The 19,034-nt window shown below is 41.0% G+C and overlaps 1 protein-coding gene across 2 annotated transcripts in view; it reads left to right on the top strand.

Annotated features, from left to right (window-relative positions):
- Window positions 1-19,034, top strand: part of LOC126162093 (toll-like receptor 4) — a 121,800-nt gene that overhangs the window by 30,291 nt on the left and 72,475 nt on the right. For both annotated transcript variants that reach the window (XM_049918369.1, XM_049918370.1), the window contains exon 2: window positions 10,985-11,316. In XM_049918369.1, the coding sequence (XP_049774326.1) occupies window positions 10,985-11,316 (332 nt within the window). The remainder of the gene's footprint in view (window positions 1-10,984; window positions 11,317-19,034) is intronic.

Raw genomic sequence — 19,034 nt, forward strand, 5'->3', positions numbered from 1 at the left:
CATTCGCATAAAAGCACAGTTCGTGTCGGCCACAACAAAGTAATGTTAGCGGCACTTTCACAGTCCGGTTTATTTGCTCTTAAAGTTCGCTGGCGATGGCATTACATACCGCAGTGGTAAAGAGAATTAACAATGTGATAGTTCGGTATCACTGTCCATACAATTACGTATGCTTTTCATGAAACACAGTACTATTTTTCAAGCGCACGCTTCACAGACTCACCATCCACCATCCCCTCTACTACGCAACCACCTTTCGACTCTCGATATCACTATCGCTGTCCCCTGTCTATAGATGTTATATCGTTATCGTAAATTACATAAACCTTTATAAACGTTATTGACTCCATTTTTCACAATTAATAATATTCCAAAAGAGAACTTTACAAACTTTACCACAGGTACAAAACAAGAAACATATTTATCCATTGGCAAACGAAATAATCACAATTACATCTTTACATTTAAAAACCACAGTAGAATGTTACATAATCACAATTAGAAATGCCCATATGAACAAAAGAAAAAGAATAGAAATCTAAAGAAAATCACGAAAAAAAATTTTATATGCGTAATTAGCAATGCCTTCACAACACCCAAAGATCACACAAAGCATCAGACGATTTTGGATTTCTTGGGAGGTTTGGCCTCAATTCCTAGCTTGAGAATCTAACATGTATTGAATAATCCTGGATTACACCGCACACCATTCCTGGCGTTAAAGCACATATGCTCTCCAATAATAGTGGTGTGCACATGGTACAGGATCCTGTGGCGCATTGAAGTTCCAAAATTGTGGAGGAAACACAACGGATTGTGTTTTTCAGGTGTGATATCTTGCAAATAGTAGATGCAGGGAAATAGGTAATTCTGTACTCGTAGATTTCCGAAACTCTTACTAATTCATTTAAAGATTTATGAGACTATGGTCGTCTACAAGATGATGCAAAAAGTGGGAGAGAACAATAGTATGCCTGATATTATCATTTTATAATGTCAGTGATAAGAAGAAATTGGGAGTGCAGTTTCTAATTCGATTTGGTCTTCTGACGACTTCACTAGATGGTAATCAACCACCATGTACTGTTTAACCATTTACTGTTTATCAACACCTGTTCACTGTTTACTGTTACCATTTACATTTCACCTATATTACCTGTTTACAATTCACCATTTACCCATATTACCTGTTTACTTAGTTACCATTTACCGTTAACCCATGTGAGCAGTGGTATAAACTGAGATATTTGGATACAGTCAGTTGAATGAGCACTGCATTTGCCAACATGCCTACTTTGCCACTGGATGGAAGAGTATTCAGGTATTGAAAGTTTGACCAAAATATCTGCAGTAAACTGGCATTGCCGCAAAAAGGGCAAGCTGAAGCTGCCTCTGTACTGGAAAATGTATTTAAGCACATTTCTCTACCGCTACAGAAATTAGGACAGCTTTTCTGAAAGAAGATAGACCAACGCAAACAAGATGAAGTCAAATAAAACGATGTATTTATGAAACCAGAAGAAGAAGAAGATGATGATGATAATGACAATGAATATGTGGAAAATAGTGGCTGGGGATGATGATGATGGTATTGAAGAACAGTCACGAAACAAAATTATGGAATAGACACAGGGGAACTGGTAGGATCATTTTTGTTGACCTAATATACAAAACCGGCGATACTGTGTACGAAATTAGCTTGATCCATTAGCAAAAGTAGTGATGGTTAATAATTCAGTGTGGAATTCAATGGAAATGATTTCACAATTCACAACGTAAGAGGATTGTTACTTCACCAGTAGATGACAATGGAGATGATTTAATAATTCACAATATAAGAAACACGGAAACAATAGTATTATACGATATATTGTTTAGAATTAAACCTCCTGAAAACAGCTACGAAACACGATGTCTTCAAAATCATGGTAAAATTACCTTGGCTAGCAGTGCTCAAAAGCAAAGATATCTCGCCTACAGACAATAACTTCCAACACAGATGATAAATATAGGCACTTTTTTAAGACTGCATAAGACGAAATTGGTGGATCATCGTTGAGAGTTGATGACATACATGTCTATATGGGAGAAGGACATTTCCGATCCTAATCCAGCTGTGCCTAATCTTGGATACTGAAAATCTCGTCATGTTTTGTCAAAGGAAACAATGCGACTCAGGAATCACGCACTTCAGCTGCCCATCATTCCCGGTTCTCAGAGACTGATTCAAGAAGGCAGCCATACTGAAAGCAGACAGATCTAAACGAAGACATAGAAAACAATATATTTACGTAAACAGCGGGTGGAGAAAAAAAAGAAGAAAATGATTACGATGAGGAAGATAATGATAATTACGATATGGGAGAAAAAGAAAAAGAAGAAGAAGATGAGAACTTCGCAATAATCATCATCATTTTCTTCAAGAGGAAGACGGTCTCCAACAAATCGTTAGCAGATGTCAACCAGAATAAATTAGTAATGTTATTAGTTTTCTTGCTAGCTTTGAAAGTGATAGGTAACGATACACATGGTAATGGAACAATGTCTACTGAAAAGGAACTTCGCAAAGCCTCTTTACGACGGTTCTCGAAAATAAAGCAAAAACCTGCAAACTGGCGTCTGAGGACATTCAACTGATTGATAAATATGCGCAAACAATGCATTTTGCAGATTCACAAACAGTTCATGTAATTATTGCAAAAGATTTTGCAGAAAGCACTGGATCTTTGGTTCGGTGAGAGACCATATTTGATTCCACAGAAGAACTGAAAATATGTCACAAATCAGACAGTCTGTGTTACGGCTGTAGATTGGCGCATACAATCAAGTGTGCCCAGTTACATTATCACTAGAGGCTGTGAGCAACTCCTGGTAGAAGTGTTGAAGCTTGTAGATGCACAGCGTGTTGAATTATTATGCACACACCTGAAAAATCAGAAAAAAATATTATGAAAACTGTGCCACAGAGATGCGAGGTCCGATTATTTATTTAATATTGTAGAGATTCAATGTCTGCATTGAAGACTGAGGTTCTGGGATATATCGGACCTTGAATCATGTTCCTCGGATATGTGGACACGGAAATATGAAACGTCTGTCAACAACAATACAGAAAACTGGTTGACAATGCTTGGTAATCACATTTTTTGTTATTAACGTCATTTTTGCCCGATGATTCAACATTGGTGGTGTGCTAAAAAAGCTGGAAGACTCACTGCAGTAGCTTAGTCATTCTTGCTGCATCATCAGGGACATCACAAGTATCATTACAATCATCTCTGTAGTCAATGTCATTGCAAAGTGTAAGTACAAGAGGCACCTCATGTTACTAATTGAGCCTATATGTTTTGTTTGTTATAATACGGGTTAGGATGCTTTTTGTTATCTTTTCATTTTTCCTGTACCGTATTCTTTGATTGTCAAGAATTCTGCACCACAGACTATCGATTTCTTCCAAAGGAACTTGCATTTCGCATTTTGGGTGGTGCTCAAAGTAGTGTGGTCGCTCCTGATGCTCTCATTCTACAGTGGGCAACGCCATGTTATGAGTGGCACACAACTTCTGCAAAATGGTGAATGGAAAATCACCACCATCACATTATGGACAAAGCTGGTGTACTACTGGAGGTGGTACTGATTGGTATATGTGTGTAGTTATTCTGTCTGAATCACATGCCTATGTCAAGAGGTATGAGAAAGTGAAATGAATGAGGCCTATTGCCAGAATATGACGTGCATAATATTGCTGACAAAGGTTGTCCCTCACTTTCTCCACTCTGATCGAAAATACATGTGGCCAAATAAGAAACTGTGACTGGTTAAATGTGATGTTGCTGGGACTGTGGTGGCTTGATTGCCACCTGCAAAATTTCCTTTGTGGCACCAATGGGCAGAGTGGACCTTCTTCTTGAAGAATGGAAGAAACAGAGTGCTTATGAAAATAATAAAATGTATCTGCAAAACAATTGAAAATTTGTGCTGTGACTTTAGTGTAGGTATGAATGTGTGAAAATGTAAACAATACAGGTATAAGTAGAGAGTCAGTGAGCATTCTAAGCAAAAATACTGACATCAGAACTCTTTTTTCCATCAGCATTCATAGAATTCTGACATAAACACATCTGATGCATGAAGGCCATGACATCATAGCTCCCAAAAATCTGATATCATTGTGGCATTTCCCTGTGAAGGCCACTCCCCCTCTCCCAGAGCCCTCCCGCCCCCTGACCACAAGCTCCCAGCACTCACACTTGTTGATGTTATCACTAACGGCGAGCAAGCTCAGCTGAGCAATCTTTATAACGTGTTTCAGTGTCCGTTATCATTTGCCATCTGCATATTCTCCAGTGTGAAGCGCCGCCAGCAGCTTCGTTAGCGATCAGCTGGGAAGAAAAAGACTATTGTTTTGTAACTGATTTTGCAGTAACAATACGGTTATTAATTTTTTTATTTCTCTGTGGATTCGTAGACTCCAAATGCCTGATAAAAGAAAACATGGTCCATAGCACGCTAGTAGACACATCAATTTGGGTGAGGGCAGCAGCTAACGTTATTCTGTTTCCTTGCACGACTACAAGTGTATTTTTTTACGGATAAACTAAAAACATCATGACATTCTCTGTCTATGCTTAGGTTTTGTCATCACTCTTACACACCCTGATCCAGTGCTGAATTTAGTGATAATACGAGACGGGTGCACAGTGGGCTGTAACTCATAAGATGCACACTTTATAATAAGTGGCCTCCGTGAACTGTACTGCCATCAGTATATACCAGGGGTGGTTTGCACAGTATGTAAGAAGCAAGGCCATATGACGAGCGATTGCCACAAATGCACGTGGTTGGCTCTTCGAAGAGGAGGAAAGAAGTAATAGCTACAGGCAGTTTACAATGTATACATGTAGGTAAATAAATATATCCCATAAACATTGATTTTTACTTTTTTACCATAGCAATAAGTAACAACATGCAGTTAATCTTGCAACAGGAGCAGTCTTACAACTGTCAGCTGTACACTTTTTTTTAATTACGAGGAAAAAGTGGGAAATTGGTAAAACTTGCAGGACATGCAAGAAAAAAGTTAAATACATTAAGTGGATATGTATCTGCCTACTCTGTAGATGTACCCATTCTTGCAGAAAAAGATGCTTGCAATATTAGTAATTAGCTGCATAAAAGTTAAGTGAAGGTCTTAGCCCAGCAGCACTCGCGCAAGAGCAGATAGCAATGTTATAATGTAGCCTCTATCTACTAAAAAATATCCGAATGATCTGAATTATTTATCATACAGGTGCCAAACGAGAAGTACTGTACTTTCATACAGGTACTAAATGCGGGTTACTGTGCTTTCAGCTACTTTATTTCGAAAATTTTTCAAGGCCACCTACCTACCCACTTCCCATACATGTACATCATTGTAAATAGGAGACTTTTGTAGGAGTTTTGGCAGCATAGTGAACGGGAAAGCGAATATTCTTGTACAAAAGCTTTATCACATTCTACGCATACTTTTACGTACAGAAAACAATTCTTTCTTTATTCTTACCCAGTATAGTTTTAATAGTATCCAGTTTCATTGTTAGGTTTTTTTGAGCAAATGGGAGCGGCATTGCCAAATCGCTATGTGGTATTTCACGAAGAAAGCACCCACGCCACTAGTACAGACACGCTCGGAGCCTCAGTTAACTATCGTCAGAAATGCAGCTCATATGTAGGAAACCACAGCACTTGGAATTCAAATAAATAGAATCACACAAATCGCATTACACTATTAATAAAACAACTCGACTTATGGGGACATAGAGCATGACAGAGAGTTTTTCTTTCCTCTCTAGATTCCTATGTAACTAAACGAATGGATGTCTACCAATTTACACTAAAATAGAACCATGTAGTTGATAACAGAATGGATCGCATGTTTTAACCTTGTGCAAGACTGTTTAAGTGTTTTAGAACCCAATAAACCGTATTAACAATGTGTTCCATTGTACTCTGCGCCAGTCACTTCCTCGTAGTATCAATTAACGAACAACGTATGAACAACTGCTGTGCTGTGATAACTCGCCAGAGTGCCGCCATCTTAGTTCTTTCGAGTATAAAAGGAGGTATGACGGCCGCAACCGATGTCTTCTCTGGTACAGGAAAGTGTCAATACGGATTCCTCAAAAGTGCTAAATATCCCTCAGGTATTAGAGAGGAAGACGAGACCAGCCGATGAATGTTTGGTCTGTGGTCATTACTGGAGAACTTGGACGATCTTGTTACAAACGTTGGCGACATAAGTTACACAGAGAGGCACACTTCTTAGGCAAAAAGAATTTAAATGTGCTTACACCCATTACCGAAGAGTTTTGAAATAACATTATGCTAGTTAAAATCTGTGATCAACTGGACAGACAGCACACGTTGTTGACGTACCTACCTTACCTCCGAGCAAATGGACTCGCCCGTCCCAAGTCACCGGCGTGCGCACAATCGAGGGAAACACAGTCACTTGTGAGCGAGCGTCTAACGTAACGGTGTTACTATGTTTTCGAAACAGGAACAACGGAGGTGGATCAAGATTAAATGTGACAGAGGTCGTACGGCATGACAGTGTCTTCAAGGTCTTCAAGAGGCGTGCGGGGAATTGGCAGTGCCTTAGAGAACAGTGGCATGTTGGGCAAAAGTCTTCAACGATGGTCGGCAAACTGTGGCAGATATGCATCGGGCAGGTCGTCCTCTCGTCTCTGAAGAAGAAGTGCATGCTGTAGCCGCGGTAGTGAACAGTGATCGACGCCACGCGATTCGTGAGCGCGCCCACGAAACCGGATGAGCGCATACGACTATGCTTCGCATGCTGAAGGAACGCCTGGGCATGCGAAAAATTGCATCACGATGGGTTCCGCATTACTTGATGGAAATGCTGAAATGGATGCGTTACGACGCTGCTCAGACTCACTAGGAGCGCTATGAGCGCGAGGGAGAGGCTTTCTTACGCCGTATCGTAACATTGGATGAGACATGAGCCGCATCGTACGAGCAAAAAATGAAAAGCCAGTCCAACGAATGACGCCATTATGGGTCGCCGCGAAAGTCGAAAGTGTGTCGGAGCCCCAGTATGGTGAACGTTAATAGTGATTCTCGTGTACGATTGTGATGCTGTTATCCTAACGCATTGCGCTCCTCCACTGCAGACCGTCAGTGCACAGTATTACTGTTCGTTTTTGGAGCATCACCTGCGACCAGCTTTACGAAAGAAGCAGTGACACTTCCTGTGCAACCCACCCATCATTTTGCATGACAATGCGCGGGCGCACACAGCGCAAGCTGTGGCTGCTCTGTTCGGTCGATGGGACTGGGAAGTGCTATACCATCCACCATCCACCCCGGACCTAAGTCCTTGTGACTTAGATTTGATTCCGAAGATGAAGGAACCACTTCGTGGCATTCGCATCAGAACTGTTCCAGAGATTCGACAGGCAGTAGACCGCTCCATCAACAGAACAGGCTCTGCTAACGTTATACTACGCCTTTCACATCGCTGACAACTGCTTCTACATAACGCTGGTGACTACTTCGAACGACACTAACAGGTATAAACATGTAACTCTTTTGTATCGGCTGTGAATAAATAGTTGCTACTATTTAAGTTCCAACCCTCGTATTTGGCGTGGAATCTGATGACTGGCTATGTTCCCTGGACGCAGCTTGCAAGCGCGATACAGCTTATGTTGCGAGAACTCAGAAGCGAACACAGTGGCGTGATCGAGTTCCCGACATTATGTGTGTGCCTTTCAGGCTCTGCAAAAACAAACACGGCCGTTTTGTAGCGAGGTGTGTGCATCCCGATCGCTGCATTCTCAGTACTCCAATGTATCGCTACCTACCATTATTATTTTACTGTAAATGCAAATACCTCCCTGTGTTTAAAGCAATATGTAAAGCTTGTTTGTGCATTTTGCAATAGCTTATTCTTTTTCCCAATTGTGTTTCGTATACTATCTGTTTCTGACAGTTGTCTAAGCCATATACTACTATTCCCGTTTCCTGACTTCGATGTCTTCCATTTCCAGTTTTCTTTTTTCGTATACACACCACATTAACCTTCTTTAGCGGTTTGCTAACTCAGTAGACAAACTGCAGAACATTGTTCAAACACCACACAGTAGCTGTTCTTAAGTTATTTGTTAATTAATACTGCACGAAAGCGACACAGTGTCACACAGACTACAGTTGTCAATACTGTTTGTTGGTCTTTGCTCAGCGTGAAATACATGAGCCATTGTGTTTCCAGCTATAAGATTCTTGCCACATATAGATGCATGGATTTCTTTCGCGTACCGCTTAATGCAGTAAATAGGTCACGATTCCGACATTTATCGACCAGTACTCCAAGGTATGTCTATTTGCGGTCACTGTGGTCGCCATTATTTTTGTTTGCTAGTGTTAAGAATAAGGACAAAATTTAGTAAGAGAAATGCAAAGAATAGCTTTACATTTCCAGACACCTCACTGACTTGCTGGCAAGGATATAGATATCTAAAAGGAGGTCGATGTGTCAAGCAGACTTTCCGCATTACCTATTAAAAACTTATAAGCTGGTCCCGTGACCATGACATCACTTTTCGTTCCTTTATAGTAGCTCCATTTCTAGTTTTCTTTTCTTTTTTGTATACATAATTCATTAACCTTGCTTACGAGATTATTACAAAGTAGATTAACTGCAGAATACCACACACAGATTGACATTTCATTGTATACAGGGAGGCCCCTCACTGCATCAGAGGTGTACACATTCCGCTTTTAACCTGCCCATGCTTGCCTGTTAACCAGGCAGACAAGCTGGCGCACGTTATTAGCAGCACGGGTAGGCTGCTGTCTTCCCATCCAAGCCGAGCTATGCATAAACCAAAGAGGCTAAAGAAGTCTTGCTTGCCTGCCCGTCTTCCCGTAGTGCTACGATGGGTAGCAGTTTATAGTGTACACTTCACTGTAGTGTCATGAGGAGGGTTCGGAAATTGATGAAAAGTATTTTTTCACTCGAGCATCACAAGACGAGGGTCAATTAAATATACATTCATTTTGGTCATTGTGGGCCAGAAAAAGGTGCATTTTATTTGGCCCAGAAAAAAATAGTCTTTATTGCGAATTGCTTAATATCAACGACGCGTTTCACCGTTTCGAGGCATTATCAGACTGTGTAAAGTAGCTAGATGTGTAATCCACCCGTCATAAAGCCACGCAAAATTTTCCACATTATATGGCTTTATCAAAGAGGGGTTACATATCGAGCTACTTTTATATAGTCTGATGATGCCCCGAAAGGGTGAAACGCGTCATGGATATCAAATAATTTCGCAACCAAGACTGTTTATATTCTGAAATAATTCGAAACTGGTTGCTGTAGCCTCTGCCACAACGCAACGGAATAGTTTTTATTTTATTTATCCCTTTTTCCTTTTTGGCGTATTTCAGGCTTATTAATCTGTTTCGACATGAACAGTTTTCTCTGATAATTCATTCTCTTTGGTCTAGTACTGCCTATTCTCAAGTCGAACCACCAACTGGTCATCTCTAGCACATGTTTCCTGTAGCACACAGAGCTATAATTTTCGTAAAACAGAGAATCACACGAAAACAGTTCTTAAAGATATTAAAGATCACCTTGTTGTATAACGCAACATACCTTACTTGAAAATCACTTAAACCTGTGTGTTATATATTTGTTACATTTTTTTGAAAGAAATGCTTGCATATTACCCGCTCTACCCCATCAACAGGGCAGAATAGGACAAGACATTTTTTTGTGATATTATCGCTAAACTCTGAAATATAAAAAATATCATCTTATCAGTAAGGCCTAAAGTTGTTTAGTGAATAATTTAGACTAATGAATACGAAAGTTTATGAACTCAGTTCAGGTGAATGTAGGCCAGATAATCTGGATTAACTTATTAACAGCGATTATACTCTGGTAAAGAAATTGTAAAATCGAATTCTGAATCTTGTATGTCTGCTGTGATCTTTTACGCCATCTGTAACGAATATTGCAGTGATATTCTAGTTCGCGTTTTCAAGATTCTTGGTGAGCGTGTCATCTCTGATGGTGCTTCGTATATGGATTGAACATTTATAGTTAACGTATATTGACGAAGTTTGGAGAGTGATATCAAATGGAGACAGTTACTTAAACGCTTCTGTACCCTGAAAAGGCTTATCGGAATTAATTATCGTCATATATATTCATGAAAGAAGAAACTGCAACCAGATATTAATGAACGGTTTGAACATCGATTTTTTTAAACTTAGTTTGTTTCACAGTATTGAAAAATTTCTACACACGAATGGAATTCAGCATTCTACGTTCAGGATCTGACACTGAAGAAGTGGACTTAATAAGGGGATCATTAATTGCACGAAGATTTAATGCATGTTCCCTTTTTGCTGGTCAGACTACAGTTACGCACCTGCGGCGTGGCTACACAAGGTCTCATCGACTATATAAGAAAAAAAAATGTCCTTATCCATTAATTAATTCGTCGTAGGGATCCTGTATTTGACACCAGGAGCGTGTCGGGGCAGCGCACCTCGAATCTAAGTTCGCATACATTCGAAAATATGCAGGTTGTGCGAAACTTCTTTCAGCTGTTTACATTAATTTCGTCACTCAGTTCTGTTAAGTTACCCACTACAGAATTCTTAATACGAACATGAATAACGTCGTTGGATTTTACCTGCTAATCTTAGGGCATTAAAAGAAGGCAACAGAAGTTTCACAAGATAATTCAGTAACAGTCGCTCGAATTTTGTTTTAGTTCAAAATCGATGTCATGTCTTCAAACAAAAATTTTAAGAAACTGATGCATGTTAAACTAAAATCCTTATGTATAACTCATTTTTAAATATCATTTGCTTTTATGAACCGCTGGCGGCAAAAGCATACCATACTTAATGAAAATCATTTTGGGATATAAAATTTTAATTTCCAATTTCCTTTTTGCAGGAACCTCGTGGTCGACGTAAACCTGTTGTCTATTATTGGGGCCATGAAACAACTGGAATACGACAGCTCATTCGATGAGTTCTGGAATTTCACAAACGCAGAGTTCAGTGCTGAGAGTGGCTTCCTGACCGCAGTCACTTTCAATGAAGAGGTGGTCAAGCCGCGGCCCTGTCTCATATCGCTGGGTAACATCCACAATTTGGGCGGTACCAGTGTCGAGGAACTGAGTCTTTATAACAACAAGGTCAGCCCCACAAATCTCACGTTTGGACCAATGCCAAAGCTAAGGATACTGCGTCTTGTCCACTGTTCTTTATTGGATTTTCCGGTTGGTACGTATATACGTTTGACAATAATTTTCCTTGAAAGTTCTACATTAATATATCTCTCTGTCTCTCAGTCTTTCTGTTCTACCTCTTATTGACATGTGCATTCTCATAAGCCAACGCATACCAACAAATCAATGCACACCTCCCCATCCCACAAAGTACTGAAAGGCTTGCAGCGAAGAGGAGTACACTTTCGAGATTGTTGCACTTGATGGTTTCCAATTAACTTACCAGGAAACAGTGAAAGATCTCGCCATAATCTTGGGTGAGCATCTAAACTGACAAGAATAAAGTGTTGCAGCATGCGCATGCCTCTCCTCTGCCTGCATGCATTCCAAAGGTTTAGAAAAAATTTTCCACTTGAAAGTAAACAAAAATTAGTCCAGTCTTCAGTCCTGTGAAATCTTTACTACTGTGATTTATCTCAACATGGCACAAATAATTAAACCACCACACAATACGAGGTTGCTATGAATGCTTCTGGAAGATGTGCGTAATATTCAGTTGTATGAGGATGTTAGTCATTCCTGTTCTCAGTTGGATGCGATCAGATAGGCGACACGATTTTCACTTGCTTCTGTGTTTTCATTGCTTTCTTAGTCACTGGTGTCCTAAGTAGCTCTCTTCGCGTATCATATGCCATTCATGATTCCATGACTCGATCGCATTGGATACGTACATTACCTCGGCTGCAGCTGTACATAACACTAAATCATTTCCACTCCTTTCTCAGTTTCAGCTACAGCACCCTGGAACAAACCACCCAACAGCCTGCGTCTCATCCAAAAGCGCTCTGCATTCAAAAGGACATTGAAGCTTTATCTGTTACCACCGGCGCAGCCTCCTACTTGGCATATTCCAGCAGTTTTGTTCGACAATGAACCAGGATTTCGGCCACACTGTAAAGTATTCATGTTTTTCTCGTTCTCATCAATTTTCATTTTCTTTCGTCTATCTCAGCTGCTACAATTACCATATTTGTTCTCCATCTTCATCTCAACAGTCAACCTTTTCTCCACAATTTTTTTTTCTTTTTGTACTGCTGCCATACGTTTCTGTTAAATGTCATTACCCACGTTCTACATGAACGGAAGGGATTGTTAATAACGCAGATATTTCTTAAAATCCATATATGCATTATTATATATAGTGTCATTGTATAATTATTAATAACGTTACTACCTGCAGTATTTCATTACAGTTATCATTGTACAGGGGTGTACAAAAATATGGGAAAACCGAAAATGCAACACACTACCACGACTAATACATTGCAGGAAATCCATTGGCTTTCAAAACAGCTTTCATTCCTCTCGGAATGGGTAAATAAAGGACCTGCGTGCTTTTCAAGGGGATTTTATACTATTCTGCCTGCAAAATAGGGGCAAGTTTTGGTAACGGTGATGGAGGTAAACAGCGATGCGCACACTTCTCTCCAGAGTAGACCACAAAGGCTCACTAATATTGAGATCTGGTGACAGCAGTGACTAAAGGTGATGCGACACTGCATCCTCATGTTCACAAAACTTGTCCTGGACGATGCGGATCGTGTGAACGGGGATATTGTCGTCTTGGAACGTCTCATCACCAATGGGGAACGCCGGCCGAAGTGGCCGTGCGGTTAAAGGCGCTGCAGTCTGGAACCGCAAGACCGCTACGGTCGCAGGTTCGAATCCTGCCTCGGGCATGGATATTTGTGATGTCCTTAGGTTAGTTAGGTTTAACTAGTTCTAAGTTCTAGAGGACTAATGACCTCAGCAGTTGAGTCCCATAGTGCTCAGAGCCATTTGAACCATTTGAACCAATGGGGAACAAACATTGTTCTATGGGACTGACCTGGTAAACCAAAATACTCACATAAACCTTGGCAGTAACTGCTTTGCAGAGTAACTATGGGGCGCATGGAATACCACGATATTGCTTTCCAAATCATCACCGAACCCCCACCATGTTTCACTCTTGGGACGTAAACTCGGTCAGAAATTGGAAACAGAGTGAAACAAGACTTATACGACCAAATGACTTTCTTCCATTGCTTCATAGTTCATCACTCAACAGACTCATTCGTCGGCGTTATGACTTAACGGATAATATTGTTCCGCTTTCCGTGTATGCGGTATAAATCTTAGATACGATGCCTCTCGAAACACCAAACGCTTTGGGTACATTGATTAAGGAAGCATCCACCATACGAGCGCCAACGCGCTGCCCACGTTCGAATTCATTTAGTTCCGCCATAACCCACTCACAACTGCACAGAACACTATTCTGACCACGACTGACTGTATTGAGCGCATTGCAAGGTTGCCGTTCGTGGTCAGATACAACAGCGTACCCTGCAGGCTTAGCTCGCATCTGCATATATGCTCAAGCACGCTTTTCTCGCGGTGTTTCCATATCTTGCCCCAACCACTTTATATTATACCTCACTAGCGACGTCTGATTAGACGTAAAGGAGGCCTGGAGGCCCTAATCTTCCCAATTGAAATAAAGCAGTGAATAAATTAATAAATAACCCAGTACGTTGTCCTCGATGGTGAGTGTTCATCGGAGGTGAGGGTATCATCTGGAGTGCCCCAGGGAAGTGTGGTAGGTCCGCTGTTGTTTTCTATCTACATAAATGATCTTTTGGGTAGGGTGGATAGCAATGTGCGGATGTTTGCTGATGATGCTGTGGTTTACGGGAAGGTGTCGTCGTTGAGTGACGGTAGGAGGATACAAGATGACTTGGACAGGATTTGTGATTGGTGTAAAGAATGACAGCTAACTCTAAATATAGATAAATGTAAATTAATCCAGATGAATAGGAAAAAGAATCCTGTAATGTCTGAATACTCCATTAGTAGTATAGCGCTCGACACAGTCACGTCGATTAAATATTTGGGCGTAACATTGCAGAGCGATATGAAGTGGGACAAGCATGTAATGGCAGTTGTGGGGAAGGCGGATAGTCGTCTTCGGTTCATTGGTAGAAATTTGGGAAGATGTAGTTCATCTGTAAAGGAGGCCGCTTATAAAACACTAATACGACCTATTCTTGAGTACTGCTCGAGCGTTTGGGATCCCTATCAGGTCGGATTGAGGGAGGACATAGAAGCAATCCAGAGGCGGGCTGCTATATTTGTTACTGGTAGGTTTGATCATCACGCGAGTGTTATAGAAATGCTTCAGGAACTCGGGTGGGAGTCTCTAGAGGAAAGGAGGCGTTCTTTCCGTGAATCGCTACTGACGAAATTTAGAGAACAAGCATTTGAGGCTGACTGCAGTACAATTTTACTGCCGCCAACTTACATTTCGCGGAAAGACACAAAGATAAGATAAGAGAGATTAGGGCTCGTACAGAGGCATATAGGCAGTCATTTTTCCCTCGTTCTGTTTGGGAGTGGAACAGGGAGAGAAGATGCTAGTTGTGGTACGAGGTACCCTCCACCACGCACCGTATGGTGGATTGCGGAGTATGTATGTAGATGTAGAAATAAGGCTTCTTTCAAACTACTCCCTCAATAGCGATTATTCAGTTAATATTGTCTTGAACATATCTCGGAAGCCCTCAGAATAACTGTCCAGTCTGTTCTGAGTTTCCAAAAAATTTATTGCGACTCTGAATCAGTGTAAAAAATAACTGTTGTAAATGTAATTTATGGTTCAGTTTCTGTAGCTTTATGGCCTCCTTTTCGATTGGCAGTCTGTAACGAAACCCGAAATTTATGCGTTTTTCACTGGATTATGACACAAGTCTGCAAATAGAATACGTACTGCTTCGTGACACGTATCTCCTTCTTCACGTAAGATCATGCAATTTTAACACCCGTCGTCATCGAACTAGTAATCGAACGCCTCAGTTGCACCTCGTACGTATCGGTTACTCAAGATGGTGTCAAAATTTTTAATACTTTTGTATTTCGGTTAATTGTTGTACCTTCAAAAAGGAGTTGAATCTTAAATGTAGGGATCGAACAATAACAGTAAGTAATGAAAGACATACACAAAGATGGTCTTTGCTCGTTGACTTCCAGTGTAAAAATGTATTTCAATCCCTGACACAAGAGACTTTTCCCAACGTCCTATCTATCAGACGTAAGATATTACTCCCACGCAAAAACTTCCCAACGCTAATGATATATCCGTTACAAACTGTTAACTGTTTAAGTTCAGATCCTATAGACTATGTATGTGTGTGTGTGTCTATGCTCGACGGCATCTACAAACATTGCAGTCGTCGATATGCTTCTTCACGAAAAGTGAATTTACGAAACGAAGCTGTACTATAAACCAGTGACGCCAATGTACGGTACACAAGCTCAGTCAGCGCGAGAAGGCAAGAGGGCTTTTAGCTCTGTTTCTAACGGAGATTTGGTTTGTTGTAATGTTTGCGGGAGTGACAACGACTTGTTCTTCACTAACATTCCATAAAACGGGTAGAGAAAATTGCTGTTAAAGTCTTCACGCACACATAAGCAGCGTACACAAAACTGTAAGCAACAAAAAACTAAAGAGAAAAATCATTTCCGAAGAAGAAGAAGGAGGAGGAGGAGAAGGAGGAAATAACAAACGCCACAATTTAAAAAAAAATGTGTTGTGGCTGATCTCTAACAGAAAATGTTTGGCCGACTCTATCCTATGATAACTAAGTTTCTCCCACCATCATTTTAGGAATAACTCATGACCCTAAACAAAATATATTTTGCTCAATAATCACCACGTTGCCACCTAAAATGGAGGAAACCAGTAAACCGCCGATTGTTTAAATACTCGAGCTTTCATGTGTAAAACTGCAATAATCTTCTAGTTGCTTTACAAATGAGTTAACGAGTCCAATATTTGACATTAAGCAGGTAAGAGAAAAAATGTTCAGAAACTGTTCACAATTATGTTTAAAGTTTGTTGGAAGTCGCTAACACTGGATGAGCATAGTCTTAGATATTTGCTCTCCGTTTTAAGCAGAAGCTAGTCTTTCGTGCATCACAAGAAACGAGGGTCATTCAATAATTAAAGAGACACATTGGTCTGGAGAAAAAAGCGTTTATTTTTAAAAACCAATACTTTTTCTACTTTTCAACATAATCCCCTTGAACATTTATGAACTTGTTCCAACGGGCTAGAAGCTTTTGTATTCCGGCTGGAAAGAACTCTTTATCTTGACATTGGAACCAATTTACCACAAACTTTTTCACGTCTTCGTTGTCCAGGAACCTCTTCCCACATAATGCCTTTCACAAATGAAAATCACTAGGTGCTAAATCAGAACTGTAAGGGGATGAGGCAGTACTTCCCAGCCAATTTTGTCGATGGTTTCACGGGTTAGTTGAGCAATATGAGGACGTGCGTTATCTTGCTGGAGAATCACACCTCTCCTCTGAGATCCACGACGTCTCTCTCTCATGGCTGGCTTCACCTTGTTTAAAAGTAAATCCAAGTAGTACTGGCTATTCATTCCACGCTGTTCTTCGAGATAATCACAAAAAACTGGACCTCCAGCATGCCAAAACCTCGTCAGCATGACTTTTCCCGCTGATGCTTGGGTTTTGAATTTTTTTCGTGACAGGTGAGTTGGGGTGCTTCCGCTCCATGCTTTGTCTTTTTGATTCTGGCTCATAATAGTGAACCCAAGTTTCATCACAAGTTAAAATTTTGTTGAGAAAGTGCTCACCTTCACTTTCATAACTTTCCGTAAGCTCTGTGCACACTCTCAACGTTGTTTCCTTGTGTAGCCGCGTCTGCTCCTTTGGGACCCATCTTGCACATGTTTTGCGGTACTTCATCTTGTTAAAGATAATGTTATGAACTATACCAGTACTAACTTGAACCTTATCAACTATCATTTCCACAGTCATACGGCGGTCGGCACGAATGATATCATCAATTCGACTTTCAAGTGAGGGAGTTGAAACTGCAACTGGTCGGCCAGAACGGTGTTGGTCAGTCACTGAGTCGCGACCATTTTTGAACTTCTCTACCCACTTGTAAAAATTTTCACAACTCATACATCCTTCACGACCAACTTTAGACAGCCTACAGTATATATTCACTGGTTTCTGGCCTTCAACAAGTAAAAAACGAACAACAGAACGTTGTTCAACTAATGTGGACGTTTCAAGCGGACTCGCCATCTTGAAATGTATTTTCGAGGTTATAATTAAAACAAGATTGATACATCAGCTGATCAGGGATCATCCCAGCGATGCCAACTCCAAGCCATAAAAGTACCAAACTTGCCCTACCAACAGTCTTTTCCCCAGACCAATTTGTCTCTTTAATTATTGAATGACCCTCGTATATGACGTCATATCTTCTAAAATATGTGTCGTACAATGATATAAATTTGAAGGTACTTTCAGTGGTATATGTAAATATTGTCTGCAAAATGTGGTACGAATAGTGTTAGCCACAGAGGAGTAATAAATTAAAACGTCATGCTTGATGGTAAAGTTCGACTGCATGAACAGCGAGACTGCCGGAAGCGATAAGCGTTATTCTTTTCGTCATTCTGTGGGGATGTCAGAGAGAAAAGTTTCATAAAGATTTGAAATTACCCGTATGTGTAAGTTTCGTTGCGAGTAGATAAGCGCCCTCATTCTTAAATGCTGGATGATATAGTCTGGGTCTTTTGCGTGTGGTGGCTTACACTGCATCAAGAAATATACACCGAAGTTACAAAAGTGATGGTATACCACCAAATATAGTGTCAGGTCTCCTTTTGCCCTGCGTAGTGCAGCATCTCGACGTGGAATGGACTCAATAAGTCGTTGGAAGTCCCCTGCAACAATATTGAGCAATGTAGCCTCAATAGGCGTTCGTAATTGCGAACGTCTTGACGGTGCAGGGTTTTGTGCATGAACTGATCTCTCTTTCATAAACGTTCGATGGGATTCATGCTGGGCCATCTGGGTGGGAAAATCATTCGCTCGAATTGCCCAGAATGTTCTCCAAACCAATCGCAAACAAATGGTTGTTTGAGAAAATGAAGTTCATGAATATCTGCAAATGTTTTCGAAGTAGGCGAAGATAACCACTTCCAGCCAGTGGTCAGTGTAATTGGACGAGAGGACCCAGTCCATTCCATGTAAACACAGACCACACTATCATGGAACTACCACCAGTGTGCGCAGTGCCTTGTTGACAACTTGGCTCCGTGGCTTTGTGGGGTCTGCGACACACGCGAATCCATCAGCTCTTACCAACAGAAATCGGGACTCATCTGACCAGGCCATGGTTATCCAGTCGTCTAGGGTCCAACCGACACGGTCACGAACCCAGAAGAGGCGCTGGAGCCGATGTCGTGCTGATAGCAAAGGCACTCGCGTCGGTCATCTGCTGCCATGGCCCGTTAACACCAAATTTCGCTGTACTGGCCTGATGGCTACTTTCCTCGTACATCCCACATTGACTTCTGCGGTTATTTCAGGTAGTGCTGCTTGTCTTTTAGCACCGACAACTCTACACGAACGCCGCTGCTCTTGGTCTTTCAGGGGAGGCCGTCGGCTACTGCGTTGTCCATGGTGAGAGGTATTCTCGGAACACTCTTAACCCTCTGGATATCGTAGTCCTCAATTCCCTACGGATTTCGGAAATGGAATGTCCCAAGCGTCTAGCTCCAACTACCATTCCGCGATCAAATTCGGTTAATTCCTGTCGTGCGGCCATAAGCACGTAGCACACCTTTTTACATGAATCACCTGAATACAAATGACAGCACTATCAATCGATTTCCCTTTCATACC

Source organism: Schistocerca cancellata, chromosome 2, assembly GCF_023864275.1.
Source record: "Schistocerca cancellata isolate TAMUIC-IGC-003103 chromosome 2, iqSchCanc2.1, whole genome shotgun sequence".
NCBI classification, from domain to species: Eukaryota; Metazoa; Arthropoda; class Insecta; order Orthoptera; family Acrididae; genus Schistocerca; species Schistocerca cancellata.